The sequence below is a fragment of the Anguilla anguilla genome, chromosome 7, assembly GCF_013347855.1.
Source record: "Anguilla anguilla isolate fAngAng1 chromosome 7, fAngAng1.pri, whole genome shotgun sequence".
Classification (NCBI taxonomy): Eukaryota; Metazoa; Chordata; class Actinopteri; order Anguilliformes; family Anguillidae; genus Anguilla; species Anguilla anguilla.
Genome location: NC_049207.1, coordinates 45,886,392 through 45,908,441, shown reverse-complemented (window position 1 = coordinate 45,908,441; position 22,050 = coordinate 45,886,392). Strand labels below are relative to the sequence as shown.

Sequence of the window (22,050 nt, the reverse complement as noted above, 5' to 3'; positions counted from 1 at the left end):
TTACCTTTGAAGATAAAATAAGAGTCTGGGAGAGTTTGAGAGTACAAACTTACACTTATCAAACCATGTGCTTATCAATCAGCCTTCCAAGACTGCTTGACACATTCAATAAAATCCAAACCCAATTCTTTCCAGTTAATTTCTTAAGAATGTGAAGTATTAAAAACATTGTTAAGAAATTAACTGGAAAGAATTGGGTTTGGATTTTATTGAATGTGTCAAGCGGTCTTGGAAGGCTCCAAGTTAGCACTTTTTCAGAGAGCGGCGCTAGGTTCCCTTTGACGCAGTAATGGCAGGGACGGAGGGAGCGAGTAAAGGAAGAGTGAAAGTGAGAGATGCAGGAAGAGGCCCTTCGGTCTGAGAGTGCGGAGCGGTTTTATAGGAGGGGAACCTGACGGGTTGAACCGATGCCACCGCCTGACGGGAGTGTGGGCAGGCTGCGGCGGGACGGTGATTAGGACAGATGACTGCGGTAATTAGCTCTGATTCTAAACCACTTACGGGGACAGAGAGAGAGAGAGGCTGGGAGGCAGTTCTGCTGATGGTCTGCCACCAGCAATCAGGCCCAGGGCACCGTGTGTGTGTGTGTGTGTGTGTGTGTGTGTGCGCATGTCTGTGCATGCGTGCGCCTTCACATCTGTGCATGATGTGTGTGTGCAAGAACATATACAGTATCCGTGCATATATCTGTGTGCACATGTGAGCACATGTGCATGTGAGACTGTCAGAATCCCAGCCGAAGTTTCCATGGTCTCTCTCTGTGGGAAGCTCCAGCACAGGCTACAGAACCAGCGGCTTAACCCAACCCTCCCTCCCGGCCTCTCAGACGCACCCTGCTCCGTGTCCAGGCCCAGTTCCACAGCAGTGCCCCCAGGTTTGGAGGACAGGCTGCTGGCTTCCCTGTCACCCTTTCACCCCCTGCAGGGGAGGGGGCACCAGGCCAGCTGCAAGAAACTTAAGATACAGCAAAACCAAGCAAGGCCAATTCCAATGAAATATTAAGGAAAGTGTTGGACTGGAGAATTGTGTGTGGCAGGTATAAACAGTCTCTCTCTTTAGCTTTTCGCATTGCTGCAGGACCAGTGATCTTTCATTACTGTCAGCTGCTGTTTTTCATTGTGGCATAAATATATAAAAATTAAAAGCCGTTAATTGTGTTATTAATTTAAATGGTAATTTCAGATGGAAACACCGCGGCATCGCTGCAGTGTGTCGTTTGTAAAGCAGAATAAATGACCGTGCTTCAAAGGGGATATAAACCATGCAAAGGGGTGTTGTCTGATAATAAGCAGCTATTCAAAGCGGCAAATAGCCTTCAAAATCAAGCACTCATTTAAATCATGTCATTTTAGCTCAGTGGTTCTCAATCATTTTTACTGCAATGTAAAAACGAAAAGTAATTATTGGCCAAATGAAAAGTTTAGGTGACCTCATACATTAGAGAACACGCATTAAAAGGAGGTACCTGTAAAACCTAAAATGAAATCTAGCGAGAAATTGATGTAGCGGAGAGCGATGAAGAGCGGGAGGGGCATCTGGGGTCGTTTCGTTGTGGTGCATGTCCTGAGAGTTTCTGTCCTTGTCAAGCAGTAGTTTAGTAATTCAGAGGCTCTTTTGTTCAGGCAAGGCCATCGACCCTCCCCATTTACCCACAATGCACGCCTGACTGGCCGTCCAATCCGGAGAAGGCCGGGGAAGCAAGACGGCACCACAGCGCCTCGACGTCTGCTTTAAAAACCACCTGGGGGAAGGGGGGTGGGGGGATGTTCCTTTCCCCAGAGAGCGGCTACCACCGCTGAACAGCAACAGGGTGGCGTTAGCGGGAGAGCGCGGCAGCCGCAACAGATCCGGCGGGTTCTCAGGCCTCCTGGCCGTCGCCGTGACAGCGCAGGGGAGGGGGGGGGCGCTCGTAAAACACGCCGCGCGCAGTAAACGTGTCCGCCCGCGCTCGGCGACGGAACCTCGGCCAGCCGCAGCTGACGCTAACCAGAGCAGGAGCGGCTACATGGTCAGGAGCGTCCTCACCGCGCTCCAGCACGAGCTCGGAGATGAGCTCATACCTGGACGACCCGTTGCCGGGGACTCCCACAGAAGGGCTTGCTGCGAGCGTAAACATGGGCGACCTTTGACCCGCGGGAGTAGGCGGTCTCCGCGGTCGGCCGCGTTCGCCTGCGCGGCGTGGGAGCCGTGCGGGGGCCAGGGGTAGCGCATTAGCGCATTAGCGCTAACAATCACAAACAGCCCATCACGGCTGCCGTGACACCTCAGCGCTGTAACTTCACCGTAAATCTATCAGGGGAACTCCGCGGCTGTGTGAGATAACGCACTACAGCGACGCGAGTTCACAATCTGGCCCCGAGGGTGAGGCCTCCAATATTACCACCTCGCAAACCCCCAGTAAAAATAACTTTTTAAACTCACGTAGTCAGAAGAGTTATTGCACAGAAAAAAGCTAAACACATAAATAACACATCTCTCTTTCTTGAGCTGCCACGATATCTGCATGCAAAGCTTTTAAGCCACTGTAATATTTTAACAGACTGCCGCTGTGTATATAAATGCGCGTACGGCTTTTCGATCCGGCGAGAGGCAGCTTCAGTCAGGGGTTAGCGGGCGGCGGCTAACGTGATTTAGCTCACGTTAAAAAGGCGCTCGTCTCTCAGCGGCTCTCCAGGCTGAAAGCCCTCAGCGGGCCCGCTCCACCCGGGCAGCAGCTGTGCAGGGCAACCCGCTTCTGGACCCGCCCGCCTCTCGGAGGGACAGGGGTTACGGGGGGAGGCGCCGTCTTCACAGGGAGTCCTAGCGGGCGGGGGGGTTACTCTCGACGTTCCGGGGGGGGTTACACCGGCCGACGGAGGCCTAAGAGCCCCCCCGTCTGCTTCCGCTCCTCTTACGCATTCAGCAGCCCCGCCAGCCTTGAGTGACGGCTCACTACGGCTTATTTAATGGACGGCCCCCGTCACATGAGTGACTGGATCTCGGCGGTTACGAGGCCGCGCGGCTGCCCCGGAGAGGGCTCTCCGCCGCGCCTAATGCCCGTTTGGCCCCCCCCCCCACCCCAGTCTGCAGGCGTGGAGAAAGTGAGAAGTGCGTCTAATGGGCCGGCATCAAGCGGCGTACCGCACTCCTAAAGGATAAACGAAACGCAGCCGTCGGAAAGAGAAGTGGGAGCGCACATCAAGTGCCGCATCGATCATCCACGTGCAAATGCGTCTGCGCTTTCAGACGGTATATCACCCGAGTACGTTTATTCCCTTTACAGTAACAGCCAGCGCTAAAAAAAAATAAAAACTATTTTACATTATTTAGCATCTCGCCGCAAAAGTGCAGAGCGCTTCAGTTTCCACAGTCGACTGCAGTGTAACTTTGCTGTGAGGATTATAAAGCTTGAAATATAATAACACGCGTGTAGACATGTAGAGAGAGGCCTGTGGATGCTGTGACGTGATCTAGGGTTCAAAAAAGACACACAAGAATGCGTCAAAGTCAAGGAACCAACAAAAATGGAGGAAAATCTCTTGTGCATAGCTAAATAGTTACTAGATGGCTACTCTCAAGAAATGCGCAATATATAGGCACTAAAATTTCTGCTTGCTTTTTAGGTGTTAAAATGAGCACACACACTGATGTAGTGATGAAGCCCATAACCCAGAAATTAAATTGAGGTTCTTGATACTATTCAACACACCCAGAATGACAGAAAAGAGTGCAGCAATATAAGCTGATACTGATGGACAGAGCCTTGCTGTAAGAGGATATAATGAAGACAGGGAGCGTACTGGGTGGAGCTTCACAAGTTTGTCAATTATATGTCCTCACACAGTCTTAGAGGTCATTCTTGCTCTCTCCTACAGGGGGTGCTGTTCTTCCTTGCCGCAGAGGGCAGGAAAACACCTTCCAGCTTCTCACAGAAGCACATTAGGGTCTGATCCCTGAAACTGTGAAACGATCTGCTTTGCGTCTGCGAGACAGCGTCAAGAATTACAGGATTACTGTCGAGCAATCTCCACGCCGGAATTGTGTACTACCACGAGACGCGTGTAAACCTGATTAAATGGCCCGTGTGTGTCTGACTACGCTACCGAGCATGGGTGTCGTAACGGCTTGAGGAAAAAACAATACTCATATTTGCTCTGCGAGAAGTAAAGGACTGGGACACAAAAAGGGTCTAATGAAGTGCGATTTTTAGAAGAAGGTGAAGCTGCACTTCAGACAGGGACGCTAACGTGCTTTATGGAGTGCCGCTTAATTAGCCGGCAATCATCTCTGTGAAAAAAAGAACGAGGAGCGTGTGGCCTCCTCTTCGTCCCTGCTGTCGCGGCTCCCGATGCCCGCCTCGCCCAGAGAGCGCCATTAACGGCAGCTGTGACGGAGGAGCGAAGCACGCCATTAACTCCTCGCGCGTACGCGCGCGCCGATCCAAAATGGAGGCCGGGGCTCTCGTTAGGAACCCCTCGCTGGATTTGAGGAGCCAGCTGACGCGCCTTAATGCCAGCTATCAGTCATCAGGGGCTCCCCCAGGCCCGAGGACCCGTTTAATTATCATTGGCTGTCTGTACCTGGCACTCCACCACAGTGGGCCCACATGTATAACACACACGCACGTGTGCGCACACGTGCGCACACACACACACGCGAACACACACACACATTCACACGCATGCTCGCACACGCACACATTATCGATACCGTCATCCAGTATTACATACGCTTCCTAACTAACTTAAATTGTGCACATTATTGCAATTATTTATTCCATTTTTATTTTTTTCGGATACCGGATACCTACTATTCTCAAACCTCCACTACAAAACACCCGATGACATCACACGTTACGTACGGTTTATTTAAAAAGTATTATATTCACGTTGTGACGTCACAGCGAAAGGAATGTTAAACAGCGAGCAGAGCTCTCCTCTGGCAGGCCGGTAAGGGGTGCAGTGTGTGAGTGATTAATGGCCTTCATGATACAGCCTTTTGGCCTCATTTCCTACCCTACTGAAGGGTCCCTACTTCAACCCAGTGTTTACAGACGGTGTTATTGACGTGATTCCTGGTACTGCTGCTGGTATCAGCGTAGACTGAATATGCGTTTGTGTGTGTGTGTGTGTGTGTGTGTGTGTGTGTGTGTGTGTGTGTGCTCGTGCGCGTATACGCATGCGTTCCAGAGTACATTACGATACGTAGCATACCGCCTCAGAGCCCTTCACTAGTGTAATTGCAATAACATTCAGCGAAGGTAATGTTGCGGAGGTACAAGAGTGTTCATTGTTCGATTTGTTTTTCAGGTTAAGGGCGCTTGGCAGCTCCCTGTCCTCTGGCTCATCGTCCGCGGTGCGCTATAGCGTTACAGCTAACGAGAAGGCCAGGCTTCAGACGGGCTGCGTTTGACAGGGGGAATTACCTGCACGTTTGTAGCCTCTCTGTATAGTGGAGATGGACCAGGCAGAGAGGGCTGGGTGCTGAACTACAAACCGATGCACAGAGGCCCCAGTGCTGGAACAGTAGCTCTCTGTTCCCCCTTTATATTTCAATATCTGGACCTCTCGACTTGCATATCAACATGACGCTCTTCAGATAATAGCATTCAATGCGTTCAGACGTCTGCAAAGAACGTCCGATTCGAAGAAGAGAAAGGCGCGTTATCTGGTCTGTGTTATTAGATAGAGAAGACGGGTAAATCAATTTGAATTGATATATTTTTTATTCTTGGCACCTTTAGCTTTTCTTCTGTACACAGCTCAGATTAAGATCCTGGTGATGGAATGCCCCCCGGCGTTTCCACGCCACGTCTGTTGACGAATGATGATTGCTTTTTAATGTCACCGTGGAGCCGGAGGCAAATTTCCACACACGCCGCGGCGCGGAAGCGCCTTCCAGTTCCATCGAGCGGCCGAAGCCACTGAACCGTTTTAAGGAAAAACAGCGGAGCGCCGCGCGATCTTTTAGCCAAAAATTGAAATACGCGAAGAACAGAAGCCGCAGCGTCTCCCTCCCGCTTCCTGTGTTTATTTAAGGCGTTTGGGTTCGCCTGCCTCTCCCTGCTGCTGGGAGGGGATCGATACTCCGGATTCGGGAGCGTCGGAGGCGGAGGCGGAGGAGGAGGAGGAGGAGGAGGAGGAGGAGGAAGGAGTGCTAAAAGGCCAGGGTATTGATCCGCGCAGTAACTCCGGCGCGGAAGGCTGCTGCTCGGCCAATTACTTTCAATCAAAACAAAGGGTGCGCTGCACCCTGGGAATTCTCCCGGACGGAGAGAGGGCCGCCAGACTCGGAATAATGAAGACGACGCCGCGGTCTCGTTCCGCTGCAGTTTCACTTTAGCAGCCATTTATTCTGCAGTTCTGTATGAACCTGTGTGTGTGTGTGTGTGTGTGTGTGTGTGTGCGTGTGTGCGTGTGTGCGTGTGTGTGTGTGTGCAAATATACTGTACACACACACCCCTCAGGATGGGTAAGCGTAGGATACGATAAGGGGAAGTCACAGTGTTAGGTAAGGCGTAGTACAGCCTTCTGTATGGACCTGTGTGTGTGTGTGTGTGTGTAAATATACTGTGTATATACTGTACACACACACCCCTCAGGATGGGTGCCAGATACTATAAGGGGAAGCCACAGTGTTAGGTAAGGGTTAGTACAGCCTTCTGTATGAACCTGTACATGTGTGCCTGTGTAAATATACTGTACATACAGTACACACACACACACACCCCTCAGGATGGGTGAGTGTATGATACTATAAGGGGAAGTCACAGTGTTAGTTAAGGGTTAGTACAGCACTGGTGGATAATTAGCACTGTGCTTCAGTGCTCTGACCCGTTACTGCGCCATTTGTAACCACAGCCTGTCCTACAGCTCATACGAACACAGCAGGCTGCCGGCCTGCTTGGGCTGCGGTGCTTGGGGCACGGGAGGCGGGAAACCGGTGAGCGGAGACCACGGTGAGCGCGGAGACCGGGGTTAGCGTGGGGGGCCGCAGGGAGGGGCCGGGGGGCCCGGCCAGGAGGGGGGGATGATTAATGAGCGGGACGCCGTATTAGCGCCGCCCCCTGATTAGCACGACGCGGCGGGTCACAGATCAGAGCGGCGTGCCGCGATCGTCGCTCTCGGCCGCGTGGGGCGAGTCCCGCACGGCAGCGCGGAGGGAGGCGGGGCCAGCGACCAGACTGCCGAAGGTCAAGCAAGTCGCGGTTACGTCTGAGCCGCCGTTGGACACGTTCCGCTTGTGTGTTACACTTTTCTTAAGAAACAGGCCTTGTGGGGACATGAATAGGGATTTCAAACATCGCCTCAAAACCAAATAAGTAGAAAGTGAAGTGCAATGATTTGTGAACTTGTGCCCACACAAATGTCAAGCCATCCATAAAATGAGGCCATAACCGTATCAAATAATGAAGGTGACTCAACAACAATGAAAGAACAGTATCCAAACTCTTAAACAGATGCTTCAAAAAGCCATCTTTCAAAAGGTGAACACCTTCCAGGTTAATGTACTTTCCCAGCAATCAGACGTCCCAGACACTTCTGAGACGAGCAGCAGGCCATAAAAGAATAACTGGACTCTCAACTGGACCAAATTCATGAGTATTTCCTGTTAGATGAAAGGGGAGGGGTTAGGGTTAGGCTTAGGGGTGTGGTGGGGTGGGGTGGTGGTGGGGTGGGGTGGGGGAGCTCCGTCAGCAACAGAACGGCTCGCTGACACGCCGAAAAACGCAGACGCACCGCGCCCCTCTTACCAGTCTGTTAATGCGCACAAACTCCTCCGGGGTCTTGGCCCAGGGGGGCAGCTCCACGTCGGACACCACCGTCCCGTCCTCCATCACCCCCAGGTTGTAGTTGTTGGAGTTGACGAACATCTCCGGGAGGTAGTAGAACTCGGGAATCAGCTCCTGCGCGGGGGGGAGAGGAAGCAGGCGGAGAGCGGTTAGCATCGGCGAGCCGCGTTCGACGCCGTTCGTTCCGGCGTTTGTCAGAGCTGAGCTAGCTGCGCGAGCGGCTCCTGCTTCTGTGTTCGTGGAGTACTGGGGTATCTGCTCAACAGCCTTCTTTGATTTGGTTCTGCAGGAAAACACCACGCATAATATAAGTATCGTCTGATTCAGCTTCTATTTATTACCCTACTTTTTATTCTTCTGTTTTACATTATTAAAATGAAATTTATGTGTGCACACTCAGAAACTACACACACACACACACACACACATATACAGTACACACACACACCCCCACGTGTACACGCACATACATATACACATACATGCATGAATGCACGCACGCACACACACACACACACACACACCCATACATATACACATACATACATACACACACACACACACCCCCACGTGCACACGCACATACATATACACATACACATACATGCATGCACGCACGCACACACACACACACACACACACACACATACAGTACACACACACGTGAAACAGGCGGTAAAGCATCAGAGGCGAGCTCATAACTCACTGGGCGATCATCATCATCATCATCATCATCAGCGGCGGGCGGCGGCTTTAATCTGCGGCCCCCGCGCCGTATCGCCCGACTGGCCAGCGCTCGAACCCGCGCCATCACTCACAAAAATTACACCTCAAACTCTTCATCTGTTGTGTTCTACCAAACGTCACCCTGATAAAAGCAATCAGAAGACCGGGTGGAAGAGAGAGTACTCCCCCCCCCCCCCCCCCCCCCCTCCATCTCTCCCTTCTAACCGGGGCTGCAGAGTGCTGCGGTGTGGTGCAGGCTCGCCACCAGCAGCACACCATTCGGACACATAATCCTGGTTTATGGATTAAGTGCTGTATTACGCACAAATGCACTGGAATGGTCAATAGCGTGTGTTACATTATGCGAAAATGCACTCCGGTGGTCAATAAGAGGTGTGACACATTATACAAAAATACATCTAAAATGGTCAGAAAGATGTGTCATTACATAATGCAAAAATACGCTAAAATGGTCGATAGGATGTGTACATTACACAAAGATGCACTGAAATCATCGATAAGATGTTTTGCATTACCTAAAACACTGAGAGCATCAATAAGGCATGCATTACATAATATAAACGAATACTGAAAGAGTAAATGGTACTTTTCCTTTATTTAAAACATTCTACACTAATCTCAGTAACTGCAAAACTCATAATGCTATGTAAGCAATCACTGACGAAGAGACTTCATTAAGGATATTGTTCTTTAAGCTGAATCACTGAATAACACGGATTATGTTTCTCCTGGGTGGAATTTTCGAAGAACTCTAAAGCCTTCCAGGGAACTAAGAACAAATAAACTATTTCATGCTCGTACTGTGATGAATAAACATAAAATAAAGAAAAGTAATATTCACGAGTGATCATTTTCCTGAGAAAAACTCTGAGAAAGCTGCACCACGAAAGAACCGTGGCTATCAAATTAAAAATGAACTTCTTACAGTTCATACAGGCAGAAGGGAAAGATACACCCAATTAAAGGGGAGGTTGAATCTAATAGACCGATAAGACGGGAACTGAAGATGAGGTTGGGAAAATGGAGGGAGAGAAAACAGCGGCGGGAGTTTGGCTGTTTCTGGCGGGGCGTTTCGGGGGGTCAGGGTGAAAACGCTCTGGCGGTACGGCGCGGCCCCGGGCGGAGCCAGCCGCTGACAGACAAGAGCATCATGGGAGGAGCGCCCGGCGCTTGTTTGGAGTTCTGGAGAGCCCCCCCCTGTGCCTCCCCCGCCGCGGGCCAACACCCCCGGCCCGGGGGCAGTGACAGACGCTCTCCAGAGCTCCTCCTGCGCGCTCCTCGTTCACGGGCTCCTCACCGCCGCTGAAGCTAGACTGCGCTCCACCGAGGGGAGAGGGACGCCTACACCTGCTGGAAACGGCGGCTCCACAAGAGCAGGGCAAACGCTGGGAGAGGTGTGCGACTGAACTGGTCTCGTCTTTTCCAAAGACTTACCGCTTCACTGACTGTGCGCGGTACATCCGACTAAGCACAGCACAGCTGTGCCAAACTTACTCTGACAGAGTACATTTTTATTCTTTACGGACTCATATAAACACTGTTAGTGTTGAATGATCACTGAGCACTTTACTGCATGGTGAGAATAACCTGTGGCTTGGTTCAGTAGATACACATGCAAGACTCACCTCTCCCACATTGAGTTGAACCGTGGCAATTTAAGAAAAATGGGGATACAAATTCTAATGCTATCACAATATTAGCATAATATTAAGCATTATCCCTCCTCCTTTTACTCCCACTTGAGCCTATACCTGGATCTGCAAATTCACTGTATTTTCCATCCATTCCTTAGTGTAGAATGCTTATTAGTTACCTCTGACTGACTGCTCGACTGATGGACCAGATGGATATTTAACAGCAAAGGTCTAAAAACTAATTCATAATATGGCTTTTGTCAACACATTTTCCCCTCCAGAATCTTCAGGGCTGGACCGCAGTCTGCCCAGGGAACGCGTCCGCTAATTAGCCGGCCTGAGGCGCAGGGTCCTTCCAGGACAAAGTCACGCCGCCCCGCTCCACATGAGAGGAAGCAGCCAATTCCACAGGCAAACAAACAGCGGAGGGCCAAAGGTGGCCATCGCCACTGCCCCTCTGCATCGGAAACAAAGCCCTAAAATGAGAGAGGGGTCGCCGCTGACTGCGGTCGGAGACGGCGAGGGGGTCGCAGGAGGAGGCTGGCGCGTACGCTCTCCGCAGGTCGCCGTGTTCCGCTGACCCCGCCCACCGCGCCAGGGGGGCCAGCAGCTCCGCTCTCTCCGATCCCGTCCCGATACGGGTCAGCTGAGGGGCCATCCCGGACCGAGGTCGGAGGTCGGGGTGAAAGGGCAGAGTCGGAGACGGACCGGATCAAGGAGAAAGTTGCTCATTACCACCTTCTCACAAAGCGAAAAAAAATCCTTTTCATTCCTTATTCACGCAAAGAACTACGGAACCGCGCCAAGCGAACGCATCTACAAACCGCTATGCGCTGGACGTAAGCTAACGACTCGATTTTATTTACTCTAATTAAAACATGCTTAAAAACGCGATCGTAAACAGTTGTCCGGGGAAGAATTAAAGCGCATAATTCGAAACATTTCTTTTGAGACACGGAAGCCAATCAATTCTAGCCGTTAAAGTGACACAGTAAAAGGCTAGGGGGGAAACTCCGGCCTTCGGAGCCGACCTGACCTTTATGTTTTGATTTGAAACGAAGCCGTTTACGTCTGTCCGCTGCGGCCGAGCGGGTCGAACCCGAGCGCGGCCCCGGCTGTTTCGCAATCAAGTGTAGCCGCTAATGCGAGCCACATGCTTCATCATTTCATCAAGCCAATCAGCAGCGAACCGACACGTAAATAATGGGCCGAATCAAAATGGAGAAATGCTGCAGAGACAGCAACGAATATTTAAAGAGGGGCTGGCACTCAGAAACTCAGAATAAGGTCTTTGAAGGCCACGGTAAGCTTGGTAGGAGAGCGAAAACGACCTGGCCTACGGACCCTTCCCTGTTGCTATGAGGCTTAATTCGGAAAAGGTTCAAGCCAAGGTCGCGCCCCAGCGGGGGGTGAGGGGTGGAAGATGAGTCAGAAATCAAGACTAGTCTGACGCTTTGATCACCAAGACTACCGTCATACGCACATGAGGAGTACTGGATATGACCGAGCGCAAAAGCAGAGGAGCCTCTCTGTGTGTTTTAGCAGATGTGCAACGCTGCGTGAGAATATTAACAGTGACAGTGTGGATGTGTAAGGTGGTCTGGTCAGAATGAGGAGGAGCAGGTTCCCACGCAGCCCGGAGGGTTTGCAGTGTGAATGTGTGCATTAGAGACTCCTGGCTTTCTCATCTACTGCTGTCCGCTTCCTGCCAGCACACACACAGCGTCAGATGTGACTTAATACGGAACAAATCTTTCTTTTCAGATTTTCTGTGTGTGCGTGTGCGTGGGCATGTGTGTGTGAGTGTGCATGTGTGAATGGGTATGTGTGTGTGTGTGTGTGTGTGTGTGTGTGTGAGACTATGCACGCGTGCGTGCATACGTGTGTGTGCTACATGAGTGAGTTTCCGAGTGTGAGTGTGTGTGTGCTATTGGAGTGAGTCTCCCCGTATGAGTGTGTGTGTGTGTGTGTGTGTGTGCACACTCTACCTTCACATCAGACGTGTCTCTCTGGCAGTTCCTCCAGGCTCGGGACACAGAGGAGAAGGTCCTGTCCGCGTGGTCGAACTTCCCTCCTTGGAAGTTGAGGAAGAAGGTGGTGAAGGGCTCCTGCAGGGAACAAGAAGCAGTCAGGTAGGAAAATCCCAGAATCCCCTGCGTCACACACCCTGTGAGTCTGTCACACACTGCGCTATGGAAGCTGGCCTTTAAAACACAGAGAAATTAGGATACCGATTCAAGAACCACACTGCACTAATAACACTTGACCTTAAGTCCTTCTGCCTAAAACACAATGTGTGCTGCACATTGATGAACCAATCTGCACAAAAGAAACAATGTGAGACAGGAAATGCAGTCTTGCCATTTGAATTCATAATGTAATGTAATGTCTTCTATCCAATAAACTCTTCGGTATTCTACCTTTAACGCAGTGTCTGATACTCAACTGAATAGCATCAGTGATACTTCTGTAAAATTCACAGGTTTAAATTCTTTGGGCAGCTCAGTTTCTCCTAAGAAAGCACCGTGCTGAACATTAATAAAACTTCACTCACAAAGGGGAGCTTAAAAAAAACAAAACAAGTATTTAACAGCATTGTTTGTTAACGTCTAATTTGTGCTGCATGTTGTCTAGACCAATCAATAGCTGTCTTCAGGAAACAATGGCCCCCCTGGCGCAGTGAATGCAATTAGCCTTGGAGGACCTCAATAAAGCTTAAATAAGCCATTTTGTGTCAAAATGAGCTGTTTGTTTCAAGCTGGTTGAATTTGCACACGGCTCGTATCTGAGATCGCGAGGGTATTGTCCCTTTGAGTCCGCAAATCTGCACGTGTCCGTTTTCCACTGAAACACGCACAGGCGAAAAGGTAAAAGAGTGTTTGTTAAAGTGGATTTAAAATAAGCCCCTAATGATTTGATCAGATCAATCCTGACCCACTGGGGAACAGACATGAATGTGAGCTACTACAGCAATTAAAGCAGAAGAGAATGACCCGGCATTGAGCCGTCCACCTATTTTAATCACCGCCCTTAACCGCAAGGTTACCAGCCACACTGTTCAAGGCAAGGTGAAATATTTTAATGTTAAAACATCAGTATCCATATCACACTATACATAACTTATTAAAATAAGTTCATACGAATACATAAAGATGAGAACTTCAACCTATCTCAGATCGCTATTTACCCACAGACTAGAATATTTAGCACTTTGTGCGAAGAAACACGTCCTTTGTTCCTGGTGTTTGTACAGGCTAGTTATGCTACAGTGTGAATGAGAGACATTTACCTAATTACGCAGAAACACAAACCCAGAAGTTACTATAAAATCTATTTGGTGCAATTAAAGGCACAATAGAATGCTTCCTGAGTAACATATAGTTTATTGGTCAGTTTGTACCCCTGGTTTTGTACACAGTTATCTTAGAGATGAGTGAATGAGGCATGGTGGCATAAAATGCAGGATGAGTCAGCGGGGGTGCGTGCAGGCTCACCATTCTGATCAGCCACATCAGCGTGAAGCTGGAGGTGGAGTAGTGCGTCCCGTAGTGGAATTTGGGGACCTGGTCATCCTCCCACGTCTCGAAGCGCTCGGAAAAGAAGGCCGCCCTCTTGGGGTTCAAAGCGCCGATGGGCTGTGAGGACAGAAAACAGAGCATCTGAGTAAAGCTGTGCACCCCGAAATATGAATCTTTCTGCACACTGTCAATGCGTACCCTAAACTTCACACTTCCAATTTGGACCGTAACTGGGGAACCCCAAAACCTCCACACTTCAAATTTGAATCATAACCGTGTACTCCAAACTTCGCACTTCGAATTCGGACCATAATTTTGGACCCCAAATTTCCCTTCTTCCAATACGAACTGTAACGGTGCACCCCAAACTTCCACACTTCCATTTCGGACCGTAGCTGTGTGCCCAAAACGCTCATACTTTTTTTCAGACAGATCTGTGGGCCTTGAACTTCCCTTTGAGATGTTAAAAACTTGGTACCCAAAATGTTCGCACACTCCCCACACATGGCCAGCCTGCTTCTTGATGTTGTGGTTCATCATGTTTGCTGGGAGACTGGAACTAAAGCAACCACAGCACCAAGGCACTGGACAAAGACAAACCCGATCCCGTTTTACAACGTAAAAATCCTGACATTTTTCATTTAAAAAAATGTATGTGAAATATTTAGAGAGAGATCAAAAATTCGCTCTCTAATAAAATGTATTTTTTATTAAATGGTATTATCTTGTGTGGGCTGGAAAACAAACACAATTATTAATCCAACGCGAGACACTGAAAGGGCAGGAACATCAATAGTGGGGGACGAGGGTCCCTTCAATTAACCTTCCCCCTGTGTTCCACTAGCTGGCCTGGCGGTCCAAACCCGCACGGTTACAAACACAGAAAAAGGTAATGAAACAACACTAATGTTCCATTGATATCCAAAACCCCACACCTCACAGACGGATCAAAGGTTATTATTAATTCACTCCTTCGGAGAAATCGCTTTTATCCAGTTCAATTTTTATTACTTCTCCGATAGCCCGCCCCCCCCCCCCCCCCCCGCCCCGCCCCCTAGCTGCCACTGGCGGACGATAATAGAATAATGGCCTCTGGAAAAATAAAAGCCAAACCGATTTGGATCGATTCCGCCCCATTGCCACCGCATCCATGTTCGGGGGGAGGCCCTGCAAGACAGTGGCTCCGGCATCGATCCCCAGCAACCGCTGGGGATTCTAAATCAGGGTGCATGATGGGAGTCGGTCGTGGTGACGGGGCTTCCTCTCATTCCAGGAGGAGGAGGAGGGGGGGTGAGTGGGGGGGAGAACGGGACCGTGGCACTGACAATGACACACTGTCGGTTTGCCCAGCTCGGCCACAGCGGGAATACACACATTGAATTATACATTACCGCCGGCGGCCTGATTTATAGCCGTAATAACGTCTACCTCATTAAAAAAGGAGAAAAGGAGGGGGGGGGGGAGAAAAAAATGGCGTGCGTTGTTTACCGCTACAAACGGAGCGGCGATGAGAGGGCCGCCGCGAGGAGCCCCCCGATCCCCCCCCCCCCACCCCACCCCCCGCTATAGATCTGCGGCGACAGGGCCGTAGATCAGCGCGTCCCGGCCACGCCCGTGACGGAGCGAGCGCCGGGTATTGGGCTAATATGCCCCGCCGCCGCGGGACGATGCCTCACTGACAACCGCTCGGATGAACGAGCCAATCTGGACGCGGCTTTAATTAGCCCGCGGGGCGGCCGCTGAGACGGGCTGCCTCATTCGTCCGCCCGTTACTCGGCAACGCAAGAGAGCCCCACTTTATTTCTGCATTATTTCCATCTGTACGTTTGGCATAAAGACGTTTTAATGCTTTAATATCAGCATAAAGAGTTTTAATATCTTTTACGTATGTGAGAGATGTGGATGGGGAACAGGGGTCTTCAGCGATTTCCTTTCCACGCATAATGCCTATTTAACGGCAATAATATAATCGTTCTCCGAAAACGATCCATTTCTCACAGTCCCCGAGACCCAACAGGTACATTATCAAAAAGGGTCATTTGGCAGACGAAATGCCTGTCCCTGGAAATGGCACATTCTCTCCAGGAGAGTTTTGAACCATCTGAGGCTCGCGAGGACACCCACGTCACAAAGACAAATCTACCAGAAACCTCTTCTGGGTTCAGAGGAGGTTTATACGCGTCTGCTGAACGCGGTTCATTTTGTGGGAGCGAGTCTTTCAGGTGCGACGTTTCCGTGGAGATTTCAAGCACACACATATCCATCTGCGTGAATAATGTGGGCCTACACCACAAGAGGCGGTATCGCTGTTAATGAAAGACTGGTATAATGGCACGAACGGCACATCTGGAAAAACAGCTGCCGGAGAAGCAAAGTGTTTTTTGCGAAACCGGTGCGATTCCACCTTCATCATGTGAAAAGAATCACACTCAAAAGGCCTGCCAACGGAGAGAGAGAGAAATATTTACAATTAGCAAGTCAACAGACAGCAGCTGCGTACGATCACAATTAACCTCCTCAGAAATGGCAGCGCTGTCGTGGCCTCCGGCGTAATGGTTTTCAGTTCGGTTACGGTGAGCGGCAAACCCTAAAACTTTCCAATTTTAGTCATTCAAAGAAGAACGGCCAACATGCTTACAACGGCCTGCTTTGAGGACCCTTTCCAATCGAACGTGCGGAGCCAGAACGGATCGTCCCCCACGGCCGAACATCAGAATGTTTCCACAGACCGCCTGACACTGCGGAGAGCTGATCATCTGGGTTTTTAAATAGTGTTTACACTTTATGTTCCACCCTACGCTTATAGGCCAAGAAAAAGCACACGGGACACGTACCGAAATCAATATGCCATTAAAAAATAAAAAAGTCAGCAAAACAAAGTGTCCTGGACCCAGTCAACGTTCAACATTGTTTCTGTAGCATTTACAATACGAGTACAAACATGCGCAGGTCAACATTTCTTTCAATCACTCAACTGCCACTACCCAAGACCTGTCAAAACAGCCCGTTTAAAAAAAAGACCAAGACAAAACAAACGCACCAAAAACGCTATAACAGTTTAATGGTATGGCTTAGCTAAGACTAGTCTTAAACCTAACCACAGTATTATCTTCAGTAAATCTCATTGGGGGTATGACATGGGCATCAGTATTGACTGTGGGCAGCGGCATTGACCATGGAGAGCGGTATTGGCCATAGGCAACGTTATAGACCCTGGCAGCAGTACAGACCTTGGGCAGCAGTATAAACCTTGGGCAGCAGAAAAGACCGTGGGCAGTGGGCATTGACTGTGGGCAGCAGTATTGACTGTGGGCAGTAGTATAGACCATGGGCTTCGGTAAAGAACATAGGCAGTGGTTTTAACCATGAGCTTCAGTATTGACTGTGGGCAGTGGTACTGACCATGGGCAGAGGTACAGACTGTGGGCAGTGATATTGTCCATCTCAGTCGTCGTGTGACTCAGTGAGCAGCAGTGAGCGAGGTCTACAGAGAGAAGAAGAGCTGAAATTATACTACAGATGCCCTTTCAGAACAGGACAGATCCGGTCCAGCGGTCACACAGTGATATTACTGTGTCGGCGGTGTGAATATAACAGACACAATAAAGGTTGCTGATATTTGCTGTCCGTTGGCAAGAAAATGGATGGCAGAGCAAAAGGCAGCCTCCATCTCTCTCCCCTCCCTCCCTCCCTCCCTCCCTCCCTCCCTCACTCTCTCTCTCCCTCTCTGTCCTCCCTGGGGTGTAAGAGCTTGACTGAGCACAGCACCAGATCTGTCAAAACTCGGGCGAGGGCCAGATCTGCAGCAGCCGCACCGGCTGTCACGTCTGAAGCCGGGGGCCAACGCGGAGCCCGAAATAACAGAAGGGGGGGGGGGGGGTGGGGGGAGGACAGCCAGCACAAGAGGGGAAACGCCACGCCAGCCAAACAGGGTGGGGTAGGGGGTGGCAGGGGGGAAAGTTAACATTGTGGCTGTGTTTGTGGCATGTTTACACACGGAGAGCTAACAAGCATGGCCAGGCCTTGGATGATGGAGGGGGTGGACTGGGGGGGGGGGGGGCTGGGGTGGTTGTGAAGCGGGTTTTAGGACCCTGGGAGGGTGGTTGGCTTCAGAATGCCCTCCTAATGCCTCAGAGGGGGTTGAAGGGACTTGACTGAAGTTTACCCACGATGGAGGGAGACCTCCAGTTGCTCGTTCCAACGGGATGGAGACTCTGACTCAGTCTCCTTCATCTCTTCTTTAACTTCCCTTTACATACCGATGCACAAACAAACCGCAGCCCAACCACCACACTGCTCAGGTCAAATCGTTTTGCGTTCGTGAATGCTGCACCCTGAAATGAACTGCTGAACATAAACTCCATCTAAAAATAACCCTTATGTTACAGTTCCACTTCGCCAGTTATCACAGCTGACATGTACGATAACTATTAGTGACACCAGTAGCCATGGCAAAAATAATCAAATGGGAATGAAATGCCTCAAAGAGGCAAACCACAACAGTTTTAAACTTTCGAAAAACTACAGCAGCTGTCGGAAATAGGCTAAATCCTTCAGCGCGCACCACACATCTCATTTAAGAGCTTGCAGAAGACTATAGTGGGGGGAGGGGGGGGCTGCGGTCTCTCCCAGTGTTCAGTAATGCATTACCCTCCAGGTATCCAGTGTCCATTAATACAGGAGCCTTTTCTTTGTTTTCTGTGGGCATTAAATGGCCCTAATGTATGATTTATTCCGCCATTTCCTTAGGAATGGACGCCCGTTTCATCATGTGACCTTAAGTGTAATCCTCGGCAGTCCTGCCCCCGTCGCGTTCGCCGGCCCGTGCGATTGATGGCCGTTCCAGCACCTCCCCACCGAAGCGCTCTAAACGAGCCTTCAGAAAGCGGCGGCCATTTTAAACACGTCCGCCCTGCTCTTAATAATCCCAGTGATAAATAATGAAGGTGTTGTTGGATGCGCCGCGGAAGCTCAGCTAATAGACTGCGGTGTATTGACACGCCAAGCTGTGAAGTATAGGCCCTTTAAAATGTTTCCCTAAACTCAACCCGCAGGCAGAGGAAAAAAAAAGAAATGTGAATGTGCTTTTAAGACTGGAATCTTTAAAGAGAAAAATGTCCAGCAAAACAAAAATACACACACACACACACGTACACACACATACGTGCATACAGACACACACAAACACGCACGCGCACACACACACACACACGCAGAAGCCCTCCAGCCCTCAGTCTTAATGGATATATCAATCGCATCAACATTTTTCACCGAACTGTGTTCACTGTTTCCACTGTCGGCTGTGTGTGACTACAGTAATGAGACCTTCGCATACACAGTGACAGCACAGCCATTTGTAAGAGTGTTCATTAGCAGGTGAGGGATAGCAGCACCTGATTGGCCTTCACTCGAAAAAGGATGGTCAAGCCAAAGAGGACCTTTTATGTGTACACACGCAAGCTTACCATAAAGGTATCCCACAATGCACTGGTTTAATGTAAAAAGAAAAGCAATTTCTCATTGTATTCACCGAAACAACATCTCCTTTCAGTTAAAGCATCCTAACAATTAAGATTTCAGTCTTGTTATAGATCTTTGAGATCGGTATCAGCACAGTGACACTGCAGTTTGTGATTAAAGAGGTGTCTCGCTAAACAATTATCAATGGAAATGACACCTCCACTAGCCAGGCCTGATTAACAGTGATTAACCGGCTCTGTTTTATTGGAGAAACAAACCACTGAATCTCCTGTGGCCATTGTGGAAACACCTCACATGATTCAAGCATACTTCAACATTAATGATAAAATAAACAATGCAAACATAATACGCTTCTAGGACAAAAAAAACATGAAGGTGGTGAAACGTAAAACATAAACTTAACACAACAGAACTTCTCCCACACTTTTTCTGAGTCTCCTAAAGTCTAACTCATTTTGCCAATTACAAGCGCTGCAATTACCACAGTGAGCAAAACAGGGACCAAGGAACAAAAAGCAAAAAGAACAAACTGAAAAAAGTGTGGGTTCGAAAAGAGAGAGGCTCGGGAACGTCGGCAGAGAGAGCTGTTCTTCGCCGTCCATCCGAGCGGGCAGTCACACAATGGGCAGTCCCCGCTAAGTGCGAAGGTCATTAATTGGTTCCTTGGGGGAAACAAGTGCTCGGCCCGCAAACGCAGTTTGTTTTCCAGGTTTCAACCCCTTATGAGGACCACTGCTCTGCCGAGAGTCTTAGGTTACCCTCTCTGAAATAGTATACTTTAACACCAGTGTTGTTTAAACAGGAATTACTTATAACAGAAGTGGGGAAAGGAGGGCTTTGCCTGCCAGGGCTGGGACACACACACACACACACACACACATACACGTACACATACACACGTGCACACACACACACACACACACACAGAGTAGATGGGGTGCATTAGGGGACAAAACAAATAATTTACTGCAGCACAGAGTGACTACTTTCCAGACCTTTTACAGAGGTACACAATATACCACACTGTAGCTTTCTGGGTGTGTACACCCCTGCATTTGCTTTATGGATGTCGTTGTCAAGCAATCCGGTGTTCACAGTTTACATATTATTCACAATTTAAGCTACGCAATTTACAAATGCAATTCTAGGAAAGTACTTGGCGCTCGGATGCCAAGTAGTGTCCCATCTGGCATTTTAACAGGCATCCTCCCAGTCACAAATGGGGTTTCCTAAGCACATATCTACACTGGGAAACGAGAAAATTTCCCCATAAGGAAAAACGCCAGGAGAATCACTCATGAGACTGCCTATCGACAATTACGACAACTCAGCGCTGAAGGATAATGCTTAGCACCGTGAAGAGCCCTGACTGACATTATAGCTCATTGTAGGAGATGGATTAAACAGATCCAGCATTTCTGATTGCCCTGTCAACTAATCTTAATGAATAACAAACCTGGAGAAAATTACATGACAGAATAACATGGAATGAGAATAACTAATGTTATCATCCAAAGTAATTGCATGAAAACTACTCCCCGGTCTTCAACACCGAGACCGGGACATCGGCCAAAACTTCTGAAAAGAAAATAATTATTTCCCAGACAGAACCGCTCCAGTCAGAAGACACTTTCTGAGCTCAGATACTTTTGGGGCGCAGGCAGACGGCCAATGCTAACATTCAATCATGATGATCGCCATTAAAAACAAAATTGCGCACGGATATCACTTATTGCAGCATCCACGGCAGAAGCTGTTCGCAATTAAAACGAAGAGCGAGTTGCTCCCAGTGGTGACGTTCCATCGTTGCGTAGAAAGGACTAGAATAATTCGGCAATTACGGCATGATGGGGGAGGGGAGACACTGGGACCCATAATGCCGTGCGTAAAAATAAGGCCTGCCTGCGTTATGTATTATCTGGGACCACTAATCGCTCATCTTCATGAGAGCTGAGGAGATGTGTTAGAATCACAGCGCGCTTAGAAGGTCGTTTTCCGTTACGCTTTTTTCTGAGCTGTTACCGCACCCCTGAGCACGGCCATTTACGGAAAACCAAACGCTCCGTTACGTGGACAGGCGAACGAGTCTGTCGGCGATGAGTCGGTGGATCTCCTGGTTGCTCGGCTACGAAAGCTTGAGACACACAGAAGCAGGCTACTGTATCAGTTCAGGCTATGAGCTACAAGGCAAATGAGTAAGAAATCAGAGGCTACTTTTCACCTGAGAGAGCCATGCTGTTCGGGCTCAGTAACTATGGGTAAGTAAGCTCGGAGTGATGGACCTACGTCCAGCTCCATTCAAAACCAAATTACATTCCTGGGTCAATCATGAACCTCAATACAGACTGACTGCAGATTCTTGAGTGTTTTACTGCTGAGAAAAATGTCGAAAACCCACTAGACTGAGTTTAGTAGTCAAAAGGGCCATCGACCCCTGTCTGTAGCATGTCGTCCCCGCAAAGCCCAAAATGGCTGAGGTGATGTCCAACTGTAGTGCTTCGAGAGGCCTGTAAATGCAATTCTTTAATAATGGATTAAAAGTGACGTGTGCAAACAGAGCGATGTGTGACTGAATGAACGAGGCGAGCAAACTGATGGCAGACTGTCACTCAAGAAGCTCCGCCCACCTCCTCTGGGCATATTACTTTGTGCAGGTATGTCAGGCCCCGCCCATCTGCAGGCAACATTACCTTGGACAAATCCCTGTAGTTGCTGGGTAGTGTCAGGTCCAGCTCCTCGCTGTCATAGTTGGTGATCACCCAGGGAAAAACGGGGTACTGGTTTATGTCATTGTAGGTGCGGCCTGGAGGACAGAGGACAGAAATTTGCCATGAACAGTGCATCAGCACCAGTTGTGCTCACTACTTGGAAAACATTCTATTCACACATGGCGCAGGAC

At 49.4% G+C, this 22,050-nt stretch overlaps 1 protein-coding gene across 10 annotated transcripts in view; it reads right to left on the bottom strand.

The window, feature by feature from the left end:
* Window positions 1-22,050, bottom strand: part of LOC118232272 (lipopolysaccharide-responsive and beige-like anchor protein) — a 208,635-nt gene that overhangs the window by 32,451 nt on the left and 154,134 nt on the right. For all 10 annotated transcript variants that reach the window (XM_035427121.1, XM_035427123.1, XM_035427122.1 and 7 more), the window contains 4 exons: window positions 21,842-21,954; window positions 13,647-13,787; window positions 12,141-12,260; window positions 7,733-7,885 (listed from right to left, as the gene is read on the bottom strand). In XM_035427121.1, coding sequence (XP_035283012.1) covers window positions 7,733-7,885; window positions 12,141-12,260; window positions 13,647-13,787; window positions 21,842-21,954 — 527 coding nt within the window. The remainder of the gene's footprint in view (window positions 1-7,732; window positions 7,886-12,140; window positions 12,261-13,646; window positions 13,788-21,841; window positions 21,955-22,050) is intronic.